General features: G+C 39.9%; 1 protein-coding gene and 1 long non-coding RNA gene across 8 annotated transcripts in view; one reads left to right on the top strand and one right to left on the bottom strand.

Moving 5' to 3' along the window:
- Positions 1–26,795, bottom strand: part of LOC308479568 — a 106,216-nt gene that overhangs the window by 15,804 nt on the left and 63,617 nt on the right. The window lies entirely within an intron of this gene.
- Positions 1–26,795, top strand: part of TOX2 (TOX high mobility group box family member 2) — a 256,169-nt gene that overhangs the window by 181,318 nt on the left and 48,056 nt on the right. For 5 of the 7 annotated variants that reach the window (XM_081010270.1, XM_081010269.1, XM_081010267.1 and 2 more), the window contains one exon: positions 25,998–26,237. The exons of the other annotated variants lie outside the window; for them this stretch is intronic. In XM_081010270.1, coding sequence (XP_080866396.1) covers positions 25,998–26,237 — 240 coding nt within the window. The remainder of the gene's footprint in view (positions 1–25,997; positions 26,238–26,795) is intronic. 7 annotated transcript variants of the gene reach the window in all.

Below are 26,795 nucleotides of genomic sequence, written 5' to 3'. Positions count from 1 at the left end.
TCAATCAATCAATAAAAGGTAATCACAGAATATGTAATAGCCATGATGGCATCACAGTTCTACGTAGCAAATCAGAGTTGGTTATGTCCTGTCATTATTGAAGGAAAATAAAGTCAGTGAAAGTAGTGCTTCTTGCATTAGCCACATGGGTTGTCTTAGCAAGAAAAAGGATTAATATTGTTAATAATAATTACTCTCCCTTCACCCTAAGGTTCCAGGGTAGGAGTTTTACAACACAATATTAAAACAGTTCAAAATGAAGTAGGGAATACAATAAGAGCATGATGGGATGTAGCCAAGCAGATATGGCTGCTTCCTAATACCCGGAAAAGCAAAGTAAGTCCAGTCAAGAACAATGCTTCCTGAATGAGGAAATTTCTTTAAGGCAAATAATTGAAAGTGTGGAGCAGGAGGGGAGCTTCTAATTTCTGCTGAAAATGTTCACCAAAAAACTGTGATCATCTTCATTATAGCCTACAGCTTGCTACACATTAGATTTATTATTGATTGATTGATTGATTGATTGATTGACTGAATTTATATACTGCCCTATACCTGGAGGTCTCAGGGCAGTTTATGAAGTTTTCACACTAGAGGTAGAGGCCCTTTGTGCAGATCTTCCATAGTAGGCAATACCACAAAAGAATAAAGTAGTGTGGTACACTTTTCTAATAAGACTGCATTCTCAATTGGATGTTGAAGTGAGATGGCAACCTGCAGGGGCAAGGTTCTCAAACTTTATTACAACACTGAGCTTCCCCAAATCTGGAAATAAAAGGTCTGGGCCTCTGTGTAAGCAAGACACAATAGATGTTAATTGGTGGATGGGCCCAGAGCTTGGGGATTCACTGGGAAAGGGAACAGAACCATGTGTGGGCCCATGGTGTGTTTTTAAGGTTGCCTTTATAGCGATTCCTGGAAAGCCACAAACCCCCATTCAACAAAAGGAGTTACTCTAGTAGTCCGCAGCACTATAAAATGGAAGGTGCAAGCATCTTACACTGATTTGAAGTATATGTGAGAAAGTGGTCTTCTAACAAACCAATATGTGCACAAAGTCAGGACTGTGTATATAATGGTGTGTATATATACACAACCTCACAAAAGGGTTGTGTATATATACACAATATATATTATTGTTTATATATTGCTCATGTTTAAGAATGAGCTCATTATTTCTTTGCTATCTATGTATGTCTGAATAGGAAGTGTGTCTTGAGAGTACTGTGTCTAGACTCTGATGTTTTATTTTGATTTAATGCTGCAATTCTTTGTTCAGATAGTCCTTGTACAGAAACAACACCAAAAATCAGTATTCCTCTGTCTTGTATGCCAGAATGTCTGGGTGATTATCCTGGTATAGCCAAGAGTTACTAAAAAGTTGGCTACCATCCTACAAATCCAATGGAGTTGTTCACAATCTTTCCATGACAACAACTGGGCATGAGTGAGTTGTGTGAGTGCAGAAAAATATTTCAAAATAAACTACTGTTGATAACAACAAAGGTTCTTGTTGCAATAGACTAATATGACTACCCCTCTGAATGTAGTTGATAGCTGAATTTGATAATGAACGGGTGCAAAGACTGTTTTATACTGTGATCTACTGTTTACTGAAATACTGATTTTGGGGGGGTTGTCAGCTTATATTGTTGTGATGCCTACTAGAAACCATAAACCTTGACTGAGAGCCAAGAAGAGAAGCCATAAAACATGCCAGGAGGTATCATTAAATCAGCACCCTATGGATTGAGTTTGTTGCTTATTAACTTGAGGTGGAGAAGGACAAAGGTCTCTGAATTTGCATTAACCTCAAGAGACTGACAAAAGCATTAAAGAGGAAACATTAGTACCTGCCTAAATACTGAAGTGACAGGAGAAAATTCTTCATCATTTTAGATTCATTGGCAGCATTTTGGCAGATTCTACTAAGCTCAGAAGATGCCAAGATTTGTATTTTCACTGCAGCGTTTGGCAGATAGTGAGTTTGAAAATTGCTGCTGGCATGTGTTTAGCTCCAGAAAAAAATCACAGCACACTGTCCTTGGTGCTGGAACAGCTAGCATATCTAAGAGGCATACATTGTTGTAGTCTCTCTCAATCAGCACCTTTGTTAAGTACTCTTATTTGGAGCAATGTGTCAAATAACTTATTAATCAGTTGGGACTTTAACATATCATAGTGTCAACATTACCTTTTCTTGATTCCAGAAGATGGATAAACATTGTCATATTCAGTCCACTTTCACATTCTACGAGTTATGTTTAATTGTTGAGGTGTTTACAACTCATTATGTGTCTTGAACAGTTTGCTATTGGGGGCTCCATCTCAATCAGCCAAGATTTCAGACCATGAAAGAAATGTAAGCAACTTGAGGCAACACTGATTACCATTGTCGTAGTGCTTAACTGGTTTTTGGGCCATTTTCAGGACTGCCCATAATTTGTATAATGCATAGATAGGCAACATGGTTCTCTTGAGATATTGTTGGACTGCAACTCCCAACAGCCCCAGCCAGCATGGCCAGTGGAGAGCACCAAATTGGTTACCCCAGTGTAATGCATGTTACTTATTGTAAGAGGAGACATTATGCAGAGAATATATATATATATATATATATATATATATATATATTTATGGCAGAATAAAATTACTGAAAATTACTGAAAGTTCATTCTGGTTGTAAGTTTTATTTTAAAAAAAATGAGGCCAAAGCACTAGTCACAATGAGGGAAAGTTACCACCAAGAATATGGGTACTGTTCCTGTAAGCACTGAAGACTCAAACAAGATGTCATGTTAGAACTCCAGCAATGTTGAAAAGAACATGCCTTACAGTTCTTGACTCAAGCATACAGTTGATGAGCCAGGAACAAAGTGTCAGTTCATGGATGGATGGATGCATTGAGTGATGATGTACCATGGCACACTATGGGTGAGCCATAAAGAGGAGAAAATAAAGGGTGAATACTTCAGTCAGTAATCACGATGTAAAAAAGGAATAAAGAATTCAGTCTGATTATTCCTAGTTTGCAGCCTCTATATTCCCTAGTTTCCTACTTTCATATTCCCATTGTGCAAATAAATCTCAATTGATTTTAGGAGTTCTGAGGTATAATGATGGTCTCTTGAGATGGTAAAAAGGGAAATACAGAAATCACACCGAATGCCTGAAAATAGATAAGATAGAGACATTGATGGAGTACTATAAGTGGAATGTGTCTGAAATAGATAGATGGATAGAAAGAATAAAGTGCACACCACAATGGGACGAAAGATGCCATTCCAATGAAATAAAAAAGAATTCAGCTGTCCTGGTTAGAAAAAGCGCTGGCCACAAAATCATAATACGCTAATGTAGCATCTTGTTTGAGTGATTATCATACCTTTAAAACTCTTGCATATCATAATATTTTAGTGACAGTGGAAGAAGTTGATGCGGTCTCTTTAAAAAATGCAACAAGCTGGGTGAAGTTTGTGAGCAATTATTTGAGTAGATGTGAAATTGTCGGGGGCTTGAAATACTGCAAAGCTACCAGAATTCTTAGACATCTTTGTAATGTAGGGTAATCCTGTAATCTGTCCCTTAGGATCAGATTCACAGAAAATCTGTAAACCCCAAAATCAAGTTATGTGAGGAATATTTACACACACACACACACACACACACACACACACAATTATAATAATACCTCCTCTTGTTTCCACTGAGTGCAACAAAGAGGCTGTTACTGTGTTTTGCAGGATTGGTCTCAGAGCTCTCTGTGCCAATGCAGCCAGCCCATTGCCCAAATAAATACTGCTGCTGCTGTGGACTATTAGTGTTCAATGGCACAAGCTTGTACCCACTTATGTGAGACTATGCTTTAGAAGACAATCAAGACTCCTTATTCTAAATCGGTGTCCTAAAAAAATGAAAATACATCTCACCAGTACATGAGTTTGGTTGTCTGGTATCAACTGAAGACTATACAACAATACCCATTGCCAGGACTGTACCATTGACAAATGGAGTGTTTTAGTTACTGACCTGAGAGGCAGAACCCAGATAAATTCCATCCGGGAACCCAAATAACAAACAGGTGTTATAATATAGAAAATCAAAATTAGCTATACAGAACATGACAAACTAGTTAGGCCTTCAAGAAGGGATCTCATATGAGTTGGTAATCTGTGCAGATACCACCCTGGTCTCTTATGTGGCTTTTATAAGCAGGTTATTTTGAAGTGTTTTGCTTTCCATTGGCTATTTCTCACTATCTGTAGCATGGTTACATGAAAAATGTGCACTTGTTCACTATTATTAGGTGGAAGTCAGGAAGTTCCTAATACTGCAACCCTATGCAAAAAGTGAGATGAGCACTACACCCCATAGTCTCCTTTGACTGGACTTAACCATCCAGGGGTCCATTTACCTTTACCTTACCTAATATTTAACCACTCAGCCATAGGAAGTAGTTTGCCAAATACACTTCTCAAGCTGCTATTTAACGTTTAGATATATAGACACAGACTGGTAAATATTATGTGATTACATAACACCAGCCTAAACTGATAATAGGTGCTTCTAACCACAGAGGTTCAGCTTCCAATGACAAAGATTGATCTAGGAGCACCTCAAGGTACCTGGCTGTTCCTTCAGAGGAAGTGCAGTCCCATCCAGAACTCTAGAACTCCCCCAACTCCTAGACCAGGGATCTGCTTACCCACAGAGTCTCTGGTTGACTTGCCATCAATATATTTATTCATCTTGTCTTTGGGCACTTTCTAATGCTGGGCCATTTGAATATTGTTTGCCACTATGTTACGATTATGTATTATTATTATTATAATAATAGTTTTTAATGTACCAATAAAAACTATAACATACAATTTTATCGATAATTGCTACTGTAAACTGCACTGTGATTTTTAAAAATAAAGAGCTGTCTATAACTGTGCAGAAATAAGTGCCTGAGGCGATGCCATGAAATCAATGAGAGTGAAGGACTTTCGGTTTAATTTTTATTTTTATTTTACTATTTAATATATTTCTAGCCTGCCCTTCATAATTACTGATATCAAGGTGGGATACAAGAAAACAGTCTCAATGGAACTGTCTCGTTTCCCTAGATTACTCCTTATGGCAATGTTAATGAGACAGCGCCAGTTGTCTAGTAATGCTTTATTGAAACAAGCATGGTAAAACAAAATGTGAAGACTTACAGTGAGGGAAAAGGAGCCATTTCCACCTACAGAGCAATGCCATGGCAATGTTGAAAATTGAGAATTTCAGTCAAGCAGATGCATGCATGCTTGAATACCAGATACAAGGCATAACCAGAGGCAATACATGCACACTTGCCAAGAAGGTGCTTGCATTTGTTTGAATTTGTTCAGTCAAGTAATTGAGCAAACATATTTAAAAAGAGAGGGATGCTACCAGATGCATAATCCCTTCATTGCCATCACTGTCATCCAGGCATTTATTAGTGGATCTCTTTAATTTTTCAAGAAGGCAGGCAAACAGTTGTGGTTTTCTCATTATTTTGCACATGAAATATGGAAACACATAAGAAGATATTACAACTGAGACCTGTAATGAAGTGTTGCAGTGTGAAGCATTCCTGTTCAGGTTGACAGACAGACAGATGGGCTCTTTTGCAGGTTGCTCAATTCCATTCCTTATGCAGTTTTCTATTCCCCATACCGTACTCCCACCCTCAGACAGCTAGTCAGTATGTCTGAACACTGAACATCCTCAGTCCTCATTCGGCTTTAGTGGGATGGACTTCCCTCCCCTTAAGGCTACCTTCCCCCCCAAAAAATATTATTTTGCACTTGTGCAAATCTGGTTATATGCACTCATGTCTGTTGACACCATTTTGGATCCAAGAATGCTAGCATGAGCAGTACTTATTTAAAAAACCAAAATAAATGTCCAGTCAGCATGTGATAAAAGGATTCCTACTTCAGCAATGTATGAATCTCTTTGTTGTCATTATTGAGAGTATGGCCTCTCAGATCAAATATTTCTGTTTGATGTATGCAGTATTATAATGTAAAGAAAGAGACTCATTTAGGTACTATATAGAGGTATAATAGGTACAATATGTCGTGTTAGATCGGCTGATTACAATTTTAAAAGAAACTGTGATCTGGAAATTACTGTGGAATCATGCAACATTTTGCCTTACTGGAGAGCAAGAGAGATGGATGCCAGGTTTAGTTTACCTGTGATTTTATGGACATGACTGTTTTGATGTGGTACAATGGTACCTTGGGTTATGAACTTAATTCGTTCCGGAGGTCTGTTCTTAACCTGAAACTGTTCTTAACCTGAGGCGCACTTTCGCTAATGGGTCCCCCCGCTGCCACCACGCCGATTTCCATTCTCTTCCTGGGGCAAAGTTCTCAACCCGAGGTACTACTTCCAGATTAGCAGAGTTTGTAACCCGAAGTGTTTGTAACCCGAAGTGTTTGTAATCCGAGGTACCACTGTATACTCATTCAGAGAATTAACACTGTGGGTTAGTTACCTGATGCCTAATTGAAATATAAAATATATTTGAATAAGATTGGCAGCCAACTGTCAATATAACAACAGAATCTCCACCCCTTGTTAGTACTCTAGAAACAGATAGTATATTAAGCTTGCTTGAGTTGTATTAAAAATGGGTGTGACCACATTCTTCAGATTTTTACTGAAAGTAGTCAGTATTGGTTCAACTCAAATGGTAGTCAAGTAGTTCTTTGTTTTGTAAAGACAGTGGAAAAGTACATAGAGTTCTCCTGGGATTAGTTCTACAGTCCTAAACATTTCCACTGCCATGTGAGCCTGTGATACCACTGCGATGTCCATGTAAGCAATATCAATATGACCTGTGACATTGACTTGGTCACTTGCTGGCATAACAGCTGAGACACCCATCCTAAGCAATTTTATACTGACAAGAAGGCCTCTGAATCAGGTTTGCAAATTTGCACAAATAAGTTTTAAACAGTGTTTTATTTCTGTTAGCCATATGCAGAAGAGAAAGAGAGTAGGAAATTTGTAAAGAGTTGGCTTCATTTATCATCATCAGAAGCACTGTTAATGGCTGACATGATTTTGACTCACAGTTTAATCTCAGTGTTGCTGCACATGGCCTGAGGCCCAAGTTTTTATGCTGAAATGTGCCCAAATTAAACCCTTGTACTTCTAGAAGTGAAAAATGGCAATCCAATCTACACCGTGGTTAAACCAAATTGGATTTCGGCCACGTTGGACATTATGGAATTGGAGTTTTAAAAATTGTCTGAAATATGGATCAGAGCTGTATAGATCAGTGCTATAAAGCAGGGATATTTGTTGGACTCTGGTGTCAAAGGATATAAAACATATAGTTGGAAAAAACAAAGCAGATATTTGTGCCATGAGGCAAAAGAATCATTTAATTTTAATTGTTCGTTTTTTAATTGTGGCATTAAAAAGTTGTTTCAGTATCATTTTGTTCATGCAGCACATAGTTAAACTATGGAATTCTCCATTGGTGAAGGTCATCAACTTGGATAGCTTTAAAAGAGAATGAGACAGATTAATAGAGGTAAAGGGCTATCAATGGCAACTAACTACTATGGCTATATTCTACCTCCACTGTTGGAGGCAATATGCCTTTGAATGCCATTTGCTGGAAATCACAAGTAGAGAGAGTGCTAATCCTCTCATGTCCTGCTTTTGGACTTTCCATAGGCATCTGGTTGGCCACTGTGAGAAAAGGATGTTGGACTACATGGGCCATTCACCTGATACAGCAGGCTCTTCATTTTCCGGCAGTTCTATTTTCTGCTGCATTTTTATTTATTAATTTTGGTTCCGCTGGGTCCTCAGAAGAGAAGTGAATAATTACATCTTAAAGCAGAAGAGCTACTACTTGCTTTTGAACTAATTATCTGCAGATTGAGCCAGCTTCAACTGGCAACTGCAGTTATATCTAGCAACTACAGTTTTCAAGTTAAATTGAATTTTGTGAATCCGTTTTTCCAAGATATTCAGAGTTTCTTAAGCTAAAGCCAGTTGGAAATGTTATCTTCAGTGTAACAGGCACTCTGCAGGAAAATTTGCCCAGGCATAGTTTACCAAATAAGGCAGCTTTGGTCAATCCAGTACTGTCCAGATGTTTTGGACTGCAACTCCCAACAGCTCCAGCTAATGCAATCATGTTGGCAGGGTCTGATGGGAATTGTAGTCCAAAATAACTGAAGGACACCAGGCTGGTGAAAGCTGAAATAAGGGAAAGTTTGGATCTGTGGTGACTGTTTTCTATGGCACTTTGGAATTGTGGGTTCCAAAATCAGGCGCCTCCATCTATGTTTTTTGACATTCCTGTTGAGAAATTTGTAACCAGCAGTGCTTAGAACAAGAATGGGGAATTTTTGGCTATCGGTGATACCAGTTTATGTAGTTTCCATAATTACACTCCTCTCCTTTTAAAAATAAGGTTTTGTTTCATAAAACAGCAAAAAAACCAAAAAGGAAATATATAAGATCCAGTTCAGCTTCATGCTCTATTATGCCTCCTCCAGTATGTACCTACCAAATACCAATAAGGTCAACTACAGAGGCCCTTTTCTATGTGCTCCTTCAATCTAAAGTTAGGAGAATCAATGCAAGAAAGAGAGAGGGCCTTTATATTGCTGTGTGCAATGCTGTCCCTAGGGAAGCTCACCTGCTGCCCACATTGCTGTCTTTTCAGCACCAAATTAAGAGTTTTCCTTTATCCTCAAGCCTTTTAAGATCTGCTTTTAAGCCGCTGTGGTACAGCTGGTGGTTTTAATGTAGGTACTTGATGGCTGTTTTAGTTCTGTGCTGTTAATGGTATTTTATTGTGCTGTTTCTGTATTTGAAGTTTTATACTAGTTGTCTTTTAAATTTATTGTGGGTTTATGTCCTTATGCTTTTATTCTCATTTTATTTGTATGGCTCCAAGAGAATTTATTTTATGAGGCGTCTCATAAATATTATGGGCCTGGGGGCCACACCTCACTCTCACGTGCTGCCATCCTCTCTTCACATACTCTGGTTCCTTCCTTCAGTTCCTGGCTTGCTTTAACCATAATTTGACCAGACTTCTGAAATGGGTAGACTATGGTTTGCCCAAACCCTAGAAGGTAGCATATGTGATACTTTTCTGTGAGGTCCCTTTGGAGCCTGTTTTTGAAGGAAAAGGAGGGGGGAAATAGCAGTTCATCATCAATTAGCGCCTTCTGCAATGTGGGAGAAGACAGGCAGGTTTGATCCTGGTTACTTTGAAAAACTGTAGTGCAGTAGTTGCCTTGCATGGAAAGCTTATTCCATTTGAAATGGTGCCAGGCCACATGCTCCGAGCAAAAGAGTACAAGAGTAATATCTGCTCTATATTAATTATGACTTCTGAAGCTTTGCCTAATTACATTCCCTCTCTTAAGATGACACAAATATTTATGAGTGGGACATTTTATTCTCGTTGTAATCAGTGACATAAATAGGTAACACCTTTATAAAGAGTTAATAAAAATATGTAAACACCGGATAGAGTGCAAAATATTGAGCAGTGTGCAGTAAAACATTCCAATGTTTATTGTATTAATTGAATATTCATGAGATGCCAATTTAAATTACAGTTCACAACTGTTGCTGTGTCTAATGAATAATTTAAACAAGTGTGGCCAAAGAGATTTCAACGCTGCATTAGCAAACTGCAACGGATTAGCAACAGAGAATTTATAATTAGCTTTGTATATCCTATAATAAATTCATTGGAAAGATGGTTTTAATTATCCCACATGTTAATTTGGAAGAGAGTGCATTAATTTTCAACTAAAAAGTAACCCTTTCCTCCCAGGTGATGATTCCTCGCCTTTAATTTTGTAATTGCATGGCATTTTCTAGGTTTTCACTTTCCAAGTCTGATTATTATTATTATTATTATTATTATTATTATTATTATTATTACTGTGACTTGAATCCATGGGTTTGGGTCCTATCCCCTGGAGCAGGAGAAAACAAGCTTGCTGCTTCTTCCATGTGGCAACCCTAGTTTAGATATTTGAAGATGGCTATCACATCTCCTCTCACTCTCCTCTTATTCGGGCTAAACATACTCAGCTGCCTCAACCAATCCTCATAAGTCCTGGTTTCCAGACCTTTAATCATTTGCAGTTGCGGTGACTGACCAGGAATGAGACCTTGGGCTCATAGAGAATGGCTTGATGAAAATAATGACCCAGTGTGCGACAGCTATGAAAAAGGCAAATTCCATGCAAAAGGGATCATTAAGAAAGGAACTAAAAACAAAATCTGTTATATGGTGCAGCCACATTTGGAATGCTGTGTACAGTTCTCTGGTCAAACCTCAGCAAATATATTGTAAAGCTGGGAAAGGTTATGAAACGGGGCAGTCAAAATGATCAAGGGGGTGGAGCAACTACCCTATGAGGTAAGGCTGCAGCACTTGAGACTTCATCTTCTGAAAAAATGTGAGTGAAAGGACCTGGTGGAAGTGTATAAAATAATAAATGGCATGGAAAAAGCAGCTAGAGAAAAGTTTTTTCTCTCCCTCTGTAATCGTACTACAAGCTGTCAGGCTGAATGTTAGAGGATTCAGGACAGAGCAAAGACAGTTCTTCTTCACACATCACATGGTTAAACTACGGAAATAGCTCTCATGAGAGACAGGGATGGGCACCATCTTGGATGGCTTTAAAAGAAGATTAGACAGATCCATGGTGGCTAAACACTTGGATTGCTATGCCGTGCCTCCACACTTGGAGGCGGCATTTTTTATTTTTAAATTAAATTTACATACCGCCCTATACCTGCAGGTCTCAGGGTGATTCACAGGACTTGTATTCTGTTCAATACTCTTTTGCACTTGGGTCCTGCCTGTGGTTTTCCTGCAGGCATCTGCTTGGCCACAGGTTGCTGGACTAGATGGACCACTGGCCTGATCCAGCAGGCGGCTGTTCTGTTTTATCAGGGTCAGACTTGGATTCAATTGGGAACATAATGCTCTGTGGAATATGCAATGGTCCCTTTCCTTGTGAGTTGTTTTAGGGCTCAGGGTGGAGGAAGGATGGAAATATGGTTTGAGTGGGAGAATGCTTTGCCCAGATCCCAATATTGCTTCACAACACCCCAGGTATCCCATTGGTTCTTCATGAACGGCATATAAAAGCTTTACTCCTGGGTCTTTGCTTGAATAGTGTAGGTTGGCCTTTCTTGAATAGCTCTCCTTTTTTTGTCCTGCAAAGCTGTTTGGCTGCTATCTCTTTCTATCCCTCCCACCTTTTATTCCTGCTTGCCTACTCTGCTTCCTCCACCTGCCTACATCTTTGCTCCCGCAGCAATTTGGACGGATTTCTCAGTTGAGACTCTGGCCTGTAATGGGCTCCCTGGATCTGCTCCAGCACTCTGGCCAATTGCAGTCCTAGTCATCTCTGGATTATCACTTCAGCTTTCCATATACTCAGCTGTCTACAGGCAAGTGTTCCAAAATGGTGTGAAAGTGGTGTGAAAGGGAGCAGCCTTTTTGAAACCTCCCTTCACTCAAAAGAACCCCTTTTGTACCCCAAATAAATAAAATGTCCCTTTCAGAACTTCAGTCTTAATTAGAATATACAGTGCAGCTCATTAGATAGTGGGAAAATTGAGGAATATTTCAGAGTGTATACATCTTCGGATGTGCATGAGAACATCTGTCCTTGGCATTCAGATTCTGAAAGAGCCTCTTGGTTTCCAGTGAATAAAGGAGCACCCCTTCCAGGTGGTATTGTTTAATTCCAGGTCGTTAGGTTAATCAGATCTTGCTGATGTTTGATTTGTTCTGTAATATAAACATTGACTTGGCACATGTCCTTAAGATCTGATTGGATAAAAATGCAAATGCTGCATTGAACATAGTGTTCCTTCTGGAATATTTTGGTGACACAGACACAGAGACAAAGAGAGGCAGCTTTTGAAAAAGCTTAATTGAAATATGCGCTGTTTTCTTTGAGATTCATCTGGTATATGAAAATAGGCAGCTGGCTGTAAAATGTAAAGTGCAGAGAGAGAAGAGATAAAAAGTTACTTTCTTTTCCCTAGTGCCCCAGAGGAATAAAATTTATTTTGCTTGGCCATGTTCTTAGTGAATCCTAATCAGCTAGAATGTCTGCTTAATACTTATTGATACGGTGTAGAGCATTAAAAGTATTTTATTTTCCCTTGTTTTGCTGAAATATTTGACTTTCAAGGGAGTGCAAATTGTAGATAGTTGTATCTTAAATGCTTAAGTGGTTTTCTTGATGGAATTGCATATTTGGCACACAAGAGACGGAGACCCAGGTGGAGCAATCTTCACCTCGATTAATCAGGGATTATTTTGTTAATTTTTCATGAGAATATCCCAAACAATCCCAGTGCATTTCAGAGGTACAACTTTGTTGGCCCTGCCATGTTATCAGTCAGGCCAGAGAAGTAATGGAAAGTGAAGACGAAGATGTGTTCTAGGTAATCAACATTTTTTTAGGAAAACAAGACAATGTCATCAAATATCATACTGCCTAGTATTTAGTTCTTGGCAGACCAAAATTATCAGTGATCATGCAATGAATAATTTAAATGCAAAATCATAGGTTCTGCATCTACATGATTGATGACTGGCTCCGTTTCATGTAGGACCAGCATATTCATGATGTGTTGGGAGACCTGCTGGTAACCAAGGTAGACATGGCATGAATCAATCCTTTCCTTACTTTGTTCTAAGTCAGAACGGGGGTGAAGGGTTGCTAATATTCCCTTCATATCCAGTGATTTCCCCCACCCCACCCTTTTTCAAAAGGAACCACAAGGTGTGGGAAGAAGAACGAGAGAATGAATGTGCCTGTGTTGCCACATCCCCTTACCTTGAACCAGTCATACATACTGATAGCTGAAGTAGAATCCATTGGAAATAATGTGATTCCAATGGCTGAAATCTACATCATGTTGTAGATCAATGCTGTATTACTTTCCATCCAAATGTTCCTCCACATAACCATTCTGTCCCACAACCAGACATGACTACAATGTACGTCTCACCACATGCTGCTATAAGGGTATTGAAAACTGCCAGCAGAACACAGCAATATAGGGAGCATTGATCCAACTGCCTGGAAGTAACTTTTCAGAGTCAGCAATGGAAGGGCATAAATAAGGAAGACTTGTGTCCACAGCGCAATGCACTTGGAAGACCAGACTCTAAATGACCAATGTTACTGTGTGACATGTTAATTGCAAGGGCCTGGGAACCCGTTATCGCTTTTAACATTTCTGAACAAAACTCCCTTGATATATTGCAGTATGAATGTTAAAATGTAATGGCACACAACCCACATGTGTGCATGTAATAGCATGGTGGACTGTATAACACAACCACAATGAGACTGGCCCAACTTTCTGCCACAGTAGCGGTAGCTGGTATATATGCATGTAGCAGTGTTAAGATGCAAACCCTGTTTCAAGCTGGGACTAGTTCAGAAGGATCTTGGTTTTAACCTGAAATGGAGCCACACTTTTGTAGCAGTAATAATAATAATAATAATAATAATAATAATAATAATGTATTATTTATACCCTGTCCATCTGGCTGGGTTTCCCCAGCCACTCTGGGTGGCTCCCAACAGAATATTAAAAACAGGATAAAACATAAAACATTAAAAACTTCCCTAAACAGCACAAGCAGCACAAGTTTACATTTATTCTTTTATAAAGAATCCAAATGGCAGAGTAGTATCTGATCAAGACCCTTCTATGGATTTTGTCATATCAGAGAGCTTTCTCTGTCTCTTCAATAATAAAGGTTTCTACATATATGGTGGTTTTTACACAATTCTGGCGTGTCATTTTAAACCTAAAATAAGAAGGCAGAATGGAGTCCATGAAATGTAATTTGAACACCACATGGCCCCCCAGATGCTCCGATCTTCAATTCAGATGAGTGGGAGAACTTGCATTGTCTCATCCCAGGCACATAATAGCCACATCTGTTTTAGCACTAAAGCAGTTAAGGATCCTAGGAAGATGCAATGCTGAAAAACACTAAGACTTGGACAAATTAATTGTCAATTGTACATTTGTCTGCTCTCTTAAAATCTCAGGGCGTTACCGAGGATGTTACCTCAGTATATGTCCTGGGTGATATGCATGGATCTTAACATACCTTTTAAAAGATATATTTGGAGGAGGGGTGTCAGAAATAAATATTACATTTATTACTGATACATTTGTAAAATGATATTTTCATATTTCGGCTTGGTGTGGCTGCCTGGTGTGGATTTTTAAAAAAATAATTTTAAATGCTGGATCAAATTTTGCAGTGAGGGACAATGCTTTCAAAATTAATTCACCGCGCTCCTCCCTAGAGAGTGATTTTTCTAGATTGTCTTCTTGTTTTTCCTATCCTGTTCTAAAATCACTATATTTTATGCTCCCTGCAATAAACTGTAGAGGCCTGTCATTACTTGGGGGCCTTTCACTTTATAGCAACATGATATCTAAAATGTCTAGCAAAGGCCAGAAGAGGCATAAAACAAGGTGGATGGGACTCTGCAAAAAAGCTCAATAAAACACAAAAGCTCACGTGGGAAAATGTATCTGAGCTCTGGATACACATCATGAACTTTGTCACTATTGCTTTGTGGCACAGAGAAGGAAGGAACAGCAGAAAAATCTTTTTGCAGAGTGGATACAAACATTGGCAGGCCATGGGCAAACTACCTTGCCACAGACACTTCCCACCAAGATCTCTTCTGGCAGCAATAATCTATTGTGTAACTGTTTCAACATTAAGATTGTGCTGTATGAGTTTTGTTGCATTTATGTTCTGCTGCATACTGTAGCAGCCGGTGTAGACCTTCCAAGTATCTCTATTTTCCAGGGACAGTCCCAGATTGACAGAAGCCGTTCCGGTTTCTGATTTGATCCCCGAATGTCCCACTTTTCCTTAGGACGTCCCTATTTTCACTGGAGAAATGTTGGAGGATATTGAGTTATCCAACCCTTGAGCCATCTGAAGGCAGCCCTGTATAGGGAAGTTTTTTAGTTTCATGTTTTATTGTGTTTTTATGTACAATGGTACCTCGGGTTAAGTACTTAATTCGTTCCAGAGGTCCGTTCTTAACTGAAACTGTTCTTAACCTGAAGCACCACTTTAGCTAATGGGGCCTCCTGCTGCCGCTGGAGCACGATTTCTGTTCTCATCCTGAAGCAAAGTTCTTAACCCGAGGTACTATTTCTGGGTTAGCGGAGTCTGTAACCTGAAGCGTATGTAACCCGAGGTACCACTGTATGTTGGAAGCTGCCCAGAGTGGCTGAGGCAACTCAGTCAGTTGGGTGGGGTATTATCATCACCATCACCATCATGGAATAAGACATCCCTGTTTTCATTAGAGAAATGTTGAAGGGTATGCCAGTGTGGTGGAGGATTGCCACTCACCTGACCTCTGGACAGATGAGTCACTGTCGCTTACTGGGAGGGGTAAGGCAGCAGGGAAGCCAATGTAGTTTAAATGCACCAGCAGGAGCACCAGATTGGCTCCACTGGCACATCTGCACTGCACTGACCCTGTTGCCTTGCGCCTCTGCTTCCTGGTAAGCAGCAGCTATGCCCTTTTGTGAGGTCAGGTGAGCACCACTGCTCCACTGTGCCATAGGCTGCACAGAACATAAAGGAACAAAAGAGAGGTTATCCCACAAGTAGCAAAAACTGAAGCAAAGTCACCGTCACTTCATTAGTGCCCCACTTTCCCATTACACTCAAAGCTATTCACATTGAAGCATGACAAAAAAACAACACCGCGGGACTTCCGGGTTGGCGCCTCCGGCAATGGCGGAGTTCCTCCGTTCGGGAGGAACTTGCTCCGTGAAAAACAGGGTCTGACCGCCACGGCGAAGGTGGAGACCCATTGAAATCACAAGCGGGAGAAGCTTGTGAACCTGGGATTCGGCTGGCACCTTTTGCGCCTCCCCTACCCGCGGGGAAACCCTGTTTTGGGGATCCGGAGCGACGTGGGGTGAGTGGCGCGGTGCTTTGAATCGACTGCTTTTTTCACGGAGTGAAGCCGCATTGCTGTTGCTGGATAGCGCTGACTTTTTTCTGTGGACAATTGGATTTTAAACAACTACTCGTGAGTAAATCGGAAAATTTGATTTTTAAATACTTTAATTTGGCACTGAAGCGGGAGGTCATAAACAGGAAGTCCGCCTCCCGTTTTTGTAAATAGACTGAAGCAAAGATGTTACAAGTTAAAGTCTTTGAAAGCTTTTGGCAAAGGATTAAATTTCCATTGGTTTAAAATACAAAACCCCCCTTGGAAGCAGGAGAAGAGGGGGAAATTTTGGATCTAGTGAGCCTGCAGGAGAGAGTGAAAAATCAAATTACCACTGCTCTGAACCTGGGAACGGGCTGCCAGATGACATTTGGAGAGAGTGTATTTGACAGAACGGATTTGACAGCTAGCTAAATAAGAGTAAGATACTGTTTCCATTGTCCTCCTCTGCGTTTAAAAAAGAGGAAAAGTAACTGAAATTTTATCTTTAATGCTTGAGTTGTGCCTGAAAGAACTGTTACAAGTGGAGACTGTTTCCCTCTAGAGGGAGCTTTTGAAACTGTTACAGGACTGTACCTGGGGGATTTCCAGCTGCAGATAAGGATTCTGAGAACCAGAGAGCCACCTTGGACCATTTAAAAATGTTGACAGGAGAGGCCATTGTGACTGTTTTATGTAAGATAAGCTGTTCGCTGGGACAGCTTCACAAGAAGATGGATGACATGACTTTTAAAGTTGATAATTTGGAACAGAAAGTGACTAATTTGAGTCAAAAAGCGAACATCAACACAGAAATAATTCAGGACTTGTTACAGGAATCCATTTTGGCAGGACAAATGGTGGAGGAGAAGCAGGAGAAGGAGAATGCTGCTGTTGTTGAACATAAAGTTGAACATAAAGTAATACAAGTAAGATCCGTGGCTTTACAGAAGCAAATTGAGGACTATAAGTTGAGGCCTTTTATGATTGAATCTAGGAAAAGTCAGACTCTGAGGAATGGACCCCGGCTTGGACGAAAGAAGGAAAGTTGGAAAGATCCCTCTATGCAGGGATTAACTGACTTTTGGGACATGGACTCGGGCCTGGAGGAGATTGAAGTTTTGGGGGCCTTTGGACTTGGAGGAATCTTGAAATATGCCCTGAAATACTTTATGGACTGTAGCTTTAACTATGGAAATTTGGCTGATCTGTTCAGAAGGAAGAAAAGGATTGACAGGTTGGAGTTTCCCCGAGATTTGCTCTTTAGCATTAAGGAAAATGAAGAAGACCTGCAGAAGGGACTTGGAAAAGAGTTAAGAGCCTCGGACATAAGATCACCAGGTTGATGGACTTTATGGAGTTTTATTTTTATTTTTTTATTTTTTTAAAAATCCTTTATTAGGCATAGCACACCACACAGTAACAAACAAACATCATATACAGACTGTATAAAATACGGGCTCAGCGAACACAATTTATCCCAGTCCTATTCTTAACTCCAAGAAATAAATCGATGTACATAGATAATATAATACAACAACACAGCAACATCACCTACCATTAAAAACCACTAAGTCTCTTTATCATGGCCCATTCTTTCTTCATGGGCAGCACTTAAAAATTCAGCCACTATTATGGAGTTGACGGAAAGGACTGGCAGAATCCGAAACCAGGGAGAGGAGATGGTGGAAGAAGATTGGAAAATTTAAAGTTTATATATAGACTTATGGTAAAACTAATGAGTGATAGAAAAATGGTGGAATGATTTTTTATGGGCTTAGCAGAAGTGTTATAAGGAGTTAAGTATATATAAGTATTTTAGTTTTAATGGAAAATAAGGTTAAAAAATACGTTATTTTCAATATGATAGAAAATTGAGAAAGATGGAAAGGATTTGCTGAAACAATTAAAAGAAGTGGAATACAAAAAGGGAGGTGAGAGGAGGTCGAGGAAACAAGGGAATGAAAGATAGAGTATGGAAAAGAGATGATGTATGTTTTTAAATCGTTTTTGTTTTGTTTCATTTAGGGTTAAGGTTAGGGAGTGGGGTTTGTTTAGTTTAGTTTAATGTGTTTAGTTTTGAGTTTAGGTTGTGTTTTGCATTGTTTATATATTGTACTGTATTGTTTTTTTTCTTTTTGCTTTCCTTCTTTGTCTTTTTTCTTTTTTCCTCTTCTTTTTTCTCTTTTTGTAATCTATAAAAGTAATAAACATTATTTTTAAAAAAACAACAACACCAACACCACATGACTATTCATCTTGCCCATATAAGACAATCTGAAACTGTTTCATAGTAACAAGAATAAAACATCAATATAAAAATATCACAATTACAGTACTTAATAATTCAATTAAACAAAGAACACACAGCCTGGCCTTGATGGTAATAAGTGATAGGTAACAAAGCACACTGTCCTCTGGTGAGATAGGGTGACTAACTAGTAGTGGGGGGGGGGGAATGCATGTTACAGCTGCGTGTCAAAAATTTGGTGTGTATTGATGTTAGCGTGTGAATACAGATAATCTGAGTATATAAAGCCCCATACAGCTTGGAACCGGGATACATCAAAGATCACCTCACCCCTTATGTACATTTACAGATATCTGCAGTGAAAACAAACTCCAAGCCATTTGTTTCATTTACGGCTCTAAAACATGGATGAAGCCTGATACGTTAACGAGGCGTCCCCCATTTGTTAAACACCATTTTCCGTTGTTTCCAGCAGCTTTTCTTAACACAGAGGCTGTGGAGATTCATCTTCATAATGAAGTGTTAATTGTGTTTGGATGACTCTTTCCGCAATAATAATTGTGTGCCGTAACACTAGATCATAGCCCGTCTAAACACGGGATTCAGATTGCTGTACTAATATCCTCCAAAAAAATAATAACAGATTTGTGTCAAATATGGGGTGGCAGCAGAGAGGGAAAACAATAAAAGTAACTGGACTTGTGGGAAACGTGGGCATGGGGGTGTTCTTTGACTTCCAAAATGTGCAGTGGCCTAATAATGAATGTTTTTAAGATTAGGCAATTTCCTAATTTAAAGTAGCCTTGCTTTCTTTAGAAGTGAGAATCAGGCTTAATGGTGAATGTTTTAATGTCACAAGTTACCACACGTTCTAGGAGATGGAATATCTCAAATCTCAAAATTAGGCACATTCAGAAGAGATGTTCATCATGCAAGATGAAGGGGGGAAGCCATGCTGCAATAACTTCACCTTGCATTCTGCTTGGCAAGGTTCTCAGCACCGTGCAGAATGCGGGCTTTCCATCGAGAGTACCATATTACAATACAGTAATGTGAACTAGCTGCGCCTGTATATGAACCAGTGATTGAGAGCTATAGCTGCAGGAAGCCTCTACTGTGTGATAAACGCACCCCCACAGAAATAAATTACTCCCTCTCTAAATCCTTCCCTACTGTTCCCCTCGTGTTCATAACAGGATGATCGGTTGAACCAAAAAGGTGGCTGTTGCTTTAAAGGATAAATTAGTTTGACTCTTAACTCAATAATTAAAACGGTTATGGCTATGAGCCTGCAGGGATAATGTACTATTATTATAGTCATTTGTTTCAATTAAATGCTTACTGATTTCACAATAGCAGCTGGGCACCTGTGTGAGATAGCTATTACTCTGAACAAGACATCTCAAATTCCACCAGAAATTTGTCGCCTCTCCAAAGCATTTTCCACACACCATGAAAGTTTATTAGGAACAGTTACAAATTGGGAGGAGGAGTGGGTGGTTATTAGGGGGGGGTGTGTTTGTATGTGGGTGGGTGGGTCGGTGGGTGTGTATAATCAATCAATTTCTAGCAAAGTCTGAGGAGAATCTTGGGGTGGGGGGGGAGTGACAGATATAGATTAGGTATCTCAGAATATATTTTCTGATTTGTTATCATTGAGGAAGTTGTTCCTGTTAACTTCTGGTTTGAGGTGGGAGTAGCTTTTGGTCCACCAAAGAAGCAGAAATATAAAATGCTTGATCAAGCTTGACAGGCCAGAATGTTTTCTTCAGAGAAATGCAGTAGTAGCTAATAATAATGGAGGGGCAGAGCATGTGCTATACTGAGTAGAGACATTAATGGCTGCCTTAGCAGAACGGCACCACTTTTTCTGTTGGTTAGTTACCTTCTTGCAAGGGAAAGGAAATAAATCATCCTGGACTACTTTGGTGATAGCACAGTGAGTCAGAATTCCTGTTAATCCATGGTAAAATGCTCAGCAGATTTTTCACATATTCACCACAGTCAGGAAGCACGATTGCAGACCTCCCATGGGAAATCCCTTAACACCTTCATGTATTTTCTAGAACATGACTTCCTGGTATACTTGACTATGCAGCTCTCCTTTCTTAACATATGGGTTTAATGGTGCTCATGCTGCACAAGTATTCATTGCAACGTGACATCTGAGAACACTTTCCCCCCTCCATGTTTGTGAGGTAGGTGCACCAGGAAATTTTTCTGGTTTCAAAATGTCCACTTCTTTAGCTGAAGCCAAATTGAGCCTAAACATATTTAACACAAACCACTCATACTTGGTTCATTAATAACCTTTTCCATTGCTACTGTTCATTATACCTTCCTTCCCCACCATTGCCTTCCCCCTAATTACCGTATTTTTCGTCCCATAGGACGCTCCGTCCCATAGGATGCACCTAGTTTTTTGGGGGGGAAATAAAGGGGAAAAAATTCCCTTTATTCCCCCCCAAACCAGGTCAGGGAACAGCGGGATGGCGGCGCCGCGCCTCCCCGCTGTCCCCCGAGCTTGTGGGGCTGGCCGATGTCTGCCCGAAGCGCAGGGCGCTCTGCTTCAGCGTGCCCCGCACTCTGTGCAGCAGGCTGCTATCCGCAGCCTAGGGAGCCCTGCGGGAACTCCCGCAGGGCTCCCCAGGCTGCGGATGTCTGCCCGGCGTGAGGGGCGCTCTGCTTCAGGGCGCCCCGCGCACCGGGCGGCAGGCTGCTATCCACAGCGTGGGGAGCCCAGCGGGAACTCCCGCGGGCTCCCCAGGCTTGCTGATAGCTTCCTGAAGCCTGGAGAGCGAGAGGGGTCAGTGCGCACCAACCCCTCTCACTCTCCAGGCTTCAGCGAAAGCCTGTATTCGCCCCATAGGACGCACACAGATTTCCCCTTCATTTTTGGAGGGGGGAAAGTGCGTCTTATAGGGCGAAAAATACGGTATCTCCCCAAGAGACATTATTTAACGTGGTTAAAATTTAACTTCTAAACACTTTGGGCCCAAATCTGGCTGTTTTGTTTATGCTATGCTAGAAAGTACCCTGGTACTCATGGTGCCATGTTAATATTCATTGTCTTTCTTTTCTCTCACTCTTTCTAATCTGCAGTCATCTCCTCACAACATTTTTTTCCACATTGGTAGGTTTGACCAACTGGAAATGATTTAGTGCAGCTATGGCTTGTATTCAAAGCAGCATTAAGCCTCATACTCCTTTACTGCAAGGATTTATGCTTGCACAACGGAACAATTTCCTCCTCCTCTTCTTTGGCACCTCTCCTAAATCTGTTCTGGGATTTCCCCAAACCCTCCAGAGGTGATTTGGGGAGTGGGTCGTTAACAGTGTCTACCCACCATGAGGCATAAAGCACAGTGGGGCCCCGATCCCAAACTGAGTGTGTTCAGCTGGAATCTTCCCATTGCTATTAATGGTTGCTAGATGGAACACATACTCATTTCTGCAAATTTTCATAAGAAATTTTCTACACAGGTCTCATATCCATAATTACACTCATGGACTGGTTCTGCTCTGCTGCATAAATAATATGCACTTTAAAGGGAAAAAATGTATGATTACATATTTAATGGATAAATGGAGCCGTTGTGGTCTACTGGCTCCATAATAAGAATTTTTAAAAATATCTTAATATAGTATTTGCCCAAGAGACTAATGTAGCTGCAGATGGGAATGATATTTTAGATTTGTTTAAAACCCAACAATCTACATTATATCTTTCTACAATTATAAAATACATATTTTATGAACTTTCCTTAATTTAAATGTAAAATAATGAAAATACATTATTTTCCTTAGCAGCTGGCCCATCACCTTCAGCATTAAGAGCTTTTATTAAACAGTAAAAACCCAAAGTAACTCTTGAGCAATTTGCCATTTTCTCTAGACATTAGGATAGAGTCATTGCTAATAAGTTGATATAATAATATACTCTGGACTCATGTATGTACACACTTGAGTTCTCTCCAGATGATTATCAGCTGACAGCTTATCTCAGTTGAAATGCATTGTGTGATGTGAGTTGGTAAGAAAAGTTCTCTCTGTGGTGGGTTTCCCATCCTCTCATTGAAATAATCCCCAAGTGATGAGCAGATATGTGTGAACCAGCCCTGCGAAGCAAGTGTGAATGTCATTTCAATCTGGAGGAGGCTGAAATGCTGCGTCAGCTCCTTTGGAGCTAGGTAGAAATGGAATATAAATGCAACAATTTAAAAAAATGTAAACTGAATCCTCATGTTTATTAAACAGAACAGACGAGAACCGCTCTTGTAAAAATCACGCCTGTTCCCCATTCTCCTTAAGCTCCCCCCTTCAGTGCCTTTTAAATATCTAAGCCCAACATGCTGTCTAGTGTTGTAGAAAAGCTCTTGATTCCCGACCTGTAGCAGTAAATCTGCTTCTGCATTTGGATTTATTTCTGTTGAAGCCTACTGAGCCCTCTCAGCTCTTCCCTACATCTCTTACTTTACGAGCTGCTAATGGAGTTGGCAGGAGTCCCCTGCTAATGAGAGATTGCACCTCAGTGGGCTTATCGGAAACGAAAATTGTTAATAAATAAAGCCCTGGGTCTTTAAACTCATGTTAACATTAATCAGATTAATATAAAAAGCACAAAAAAGTCTGGAAAATGTTTAAGACAGTGTTTGATTTCCCCCCTGCTGTTTTCTACTGTGTGAGAATCTGATTGTACCTAAGTATCTGGCTTAATTCCATCTCTGAAATGAGAAGAGAAACTGTGCTGTCCCAATGCCATTGCCTCTCTGTTAGCATACCAAACTAATGAATTCTTTGATATTACTTTTATAGGTAGAATGGGAATGACAGATCTCTGTTGTTCTGGGGGTTTGTCTCCAGCAAAGAAAGCCAAAATTAGGACAACTGTTTTTTTCTGGGATTTTTGGGGACCATACTTCATTCCTGGGGTATCCCAAAATCTGACGCCACTCTTCTCTGCCTGTCTTAGGTCTATTGTAGGGTTTCCCATTCATCCTTGGGAAGAAGATGTCTGTTGCTCATTTCCATCTGTTAATTCCTTTAAAAATGCCCAATGAATAAAAGGAGGAGGCCAAGCAGCCGAAAACAGCTGAATTGACATTTTTACTAACATTATTATAGAGTAGGGACCAGACTAAATAGTGATCCCCATTGTTAGTGTTTAAGAAGACATCTGGGTAGGCAGCTATCTTGCTCCTTCCACTGGCTCCTTCAAAATCTGTCGCAGCTCAGAATATGATCGTCATTTGTTATTCAGGAGGCAGAGAAGCTCCACAACACATTTTCAATTCTGTGTAATTAAAAGAATTGTCACTTGAGCCAGACCAAAAGTCCTAGTTGCCTAGCATTCTGTCCCTGAGAGTGGTTGGCCAGATAGACCCAAGGAAAAGAGAAATGTGGTGATAATATTCCCCATTTTATTGTATTCGTCGGCCATCAGAGGTGAATTGACTTTGAATATGGAGGTTCCATTTTAGCCATTGTTAGAATTGTCCTGTACCTGATCCTTCTTACCCACTCACACACATTTGAGGACCGTAGTGTGGAATTAGAAGTATGATGTCTTAAGCAGCATAGCTTGTATCCAACACAGCCATTGGTTGAGCAGAATGACATAATAGAACTTCTCTTCTCCCTCACCACACCACCCCCTGCAATCTGAGGACACACAAAAAGAAAGGGATAGTTGCTGGAGAGACAGGATGGATTGAAGGTTGGGTGTTTTTTTCTTAGAATGAGAATTGAATGAAATAGGGAGGATCTGGAGAAAATAGTAGGCTGCTTATGTGGTGGAAAGCAGATATAATGATGGATTGAGGGGAAGATGGCAACTACAAGGAGCCAACTCCATGGGGTCAAGAAGTCTTCGTGCACCCCCCCCAATTCAATATTTGAGGGGTTTGGACCCCCCCCAAAGGTGATGTGCATTGCCATTCAAATAGTGTGCGTGCACCATGTCATGTGATGGATTATGCAGGGAAGGGCTTACCTGCCCCCCCCCCATATTTTATTCAAGTTGGCACCCCTGGGAAACTAGGAGGTGACTAGAGTGGATATGACTAAGGGCTGTAAATGGGGCAAGAGAGTTTGCTGTGAAAAGCAAAGGTGGGAACTTTATAGTAAATCTGGTACATAATCTATAACAGCAGACAGTACCAGGTGTTTCAAATGGATTACAAGAAAAGCCAGAATGAGCAGATATTGAGTACTTTGGATATAGAACAGTCTCATTCCCAAGCAAGCCAGCTAGAGACAACCCTACAGTAGTATGGTGTATAACTTCCAACTTATTTTTCCTCTCCTATCTGATACAAACGAAACACGGTTACCAGTGAGAATATTTTTTTTAAAAACACCACCCGGTTCACTTCATACAGCTTAGCCTCAGGGTATTAAATGCTAGTGCCCTTTGTGGTCTTTGGCTGCAGGTTTCCATTTTACAAAAATGGTCCCATTTTTAAATATTAAATGCAGGTTGTATTTGCATAGGTTGCATAGGCAGACAGTATTCTCTGGATGGGTCAGAAATTCCAAATTTGAGTAGGGGTGTTGTTGTTTATAATTCTTCAATGCAATTTTCAAGGATTGTTTATTTTACGGAATAAAACCATGTGTTCAGATGAATTAAGTGAATGAATTTTTAAAAATTAATAGTAGTATTGACATTATTATCACTGAATTTGGTCTTTAATAAAAAAAAATTTTAAGAATACATATATACTAAAAATTATTGTATAGGGCATTCATTGTCATTCTTTAAAATGAATTTGATGTTTCCCTTTTCTAACTGATTTTGGAACTTCTTTCCAGACTCCTCTCACTTTCTGTTTTCAAAGCATGCCCCCAGTTCATCAAGTTTAAAATTACTATTTAACTTTTTTTTTTTTAATATCCACACACAACTGAGAAAACAGACTTCACTGTTCTACTACATCAAGTTTAACATTCTGTTACTACAAAATATTCTGTGGTCCTTTGGATCAAAAGTTGGAGTCTCCATCTCTTTATGTTTCCTTAAGTATTCAAGAAGAGAGTCCTGCATTGTTGCTGTTTATGATCATACAAGCACATGTTTTGACTCTAGCTTTTTAACATAAAAACAATATGTTTGATTTTTTAAAAAAAAGGTATGGCCATTTTGAAAAGGAAACAGTAAGGACACAATTGGCAAACCTGCTGCACTGTGCTGACACAATTTGACTTTGTGTTGCCCCCAAAACCTGACACATCCCAATTCAACAACTGTGAGCATTGCTGACAACTGTCAGAGGAGCGCTGCTGCAAGCAACCTCTCATTGGAGTGCTTCCTGTGGGTTGCATGGCATTTGAATCCCATGGACTGCCAGCCTGTGAAGATACCATAAGTTTCATATTAATATTAACCATATAGTATACCTTTTTTATTTGGCAACCAAATGTTGCCAAATATTCTCCAAATTGAAAATAAAATGAAAACAAAGATGTGTAATCCATTGCATTGTTCTGTGTAATGAAACCGTTCTGAGAACAGCAAATAAACTGAAGAAAGATCTCAGTGCTTTAAACTAGGAGTAACTTTTACCCAGCATGGAACAGATTAGTTTTTGCCAGTTGATTAACTTCCCAGTAACAACCATGCCCAGCCTGCATCATAATATAATTTTTATAAGACAATAAATATAATACAATTTTAATTAAAAAGTAATATTCTCCTAACTCAGATCCAGGAGATGGTCCACTCAGAAGCCACTTCCTATGAGTCCAACCATCAAGTTCCCCTGATCAATCGAGCAGGGATGTATACCGGTCACATGAGTGCCCTCAGCCAGTCACAGCTGATTTCTCAGATGGGTTTGAGGAGCGGTGTTACCCATGGTTCCCCATCACCCCCCGGAAGCAAATCTGCTACACCATCTCCCTCCAGTTCTACTCAGGAAGAGGAGACAGAATCACATTATAAGGTACGTGCAGCCATGCCTGTTTTGACAGACATAGTGTTTGACAGTGGCAGCCAGCCTGCAATGGCGGAAATAATGTGCAGCAGTCAAACCAAAGATATTTTGTTTTTCCTCCAGAGAGAGAGAAGGAGAGAGAGAGAGACTTTCTTGATAACTAAGGCTGTCTGCAAAGAATATTTCTCAGCTAAGAAATTGGAAGACATGTCAGATTTGCAAATTATATCAAGCACAGTAGTGCTATATTGATGCATATAATAAATAGAGCAATTAAGGTAGCTAATTCAGAAAGAGTCTTTTCCCCCTAAATCTTTTTCTGTGTCACCGAAGATGCCAACTGTATCATTTTGTACTGTCCTTTCAGGTTAGGACTGTGACAATAAATGCATGGCTTAGTATCCCCTCACACAAGATTTTTGCCAGTTGCAAACATTTTTTTCTGTAGAAGCAAAATTCTCATATTTGTTTGGAGAAGGAAATGGGAAAACACAGATATCCAGCTGGGGTTTCAGTTGAGCAGTTTGCCACCTCATCACCAGAATGAAATAACAGAGAAAGCTTTCA

Source organism: Podarcis pityusensis (assembly GCF_964106645.2).
Source record: "Podarcis pityusensis genome assembly, chromosome: 6".
Taxonomy (NCBI): Eukaryota; Metazoa; Chordata; class Lepidosauria; order Squamata; family Lacertidae; genus Podarcis; species Podarcis pityusensis.
Note: the sequence above shows the minus strand (reverse complement) of the source record. Positions and strands in the feature narration are given on the sequence as shown.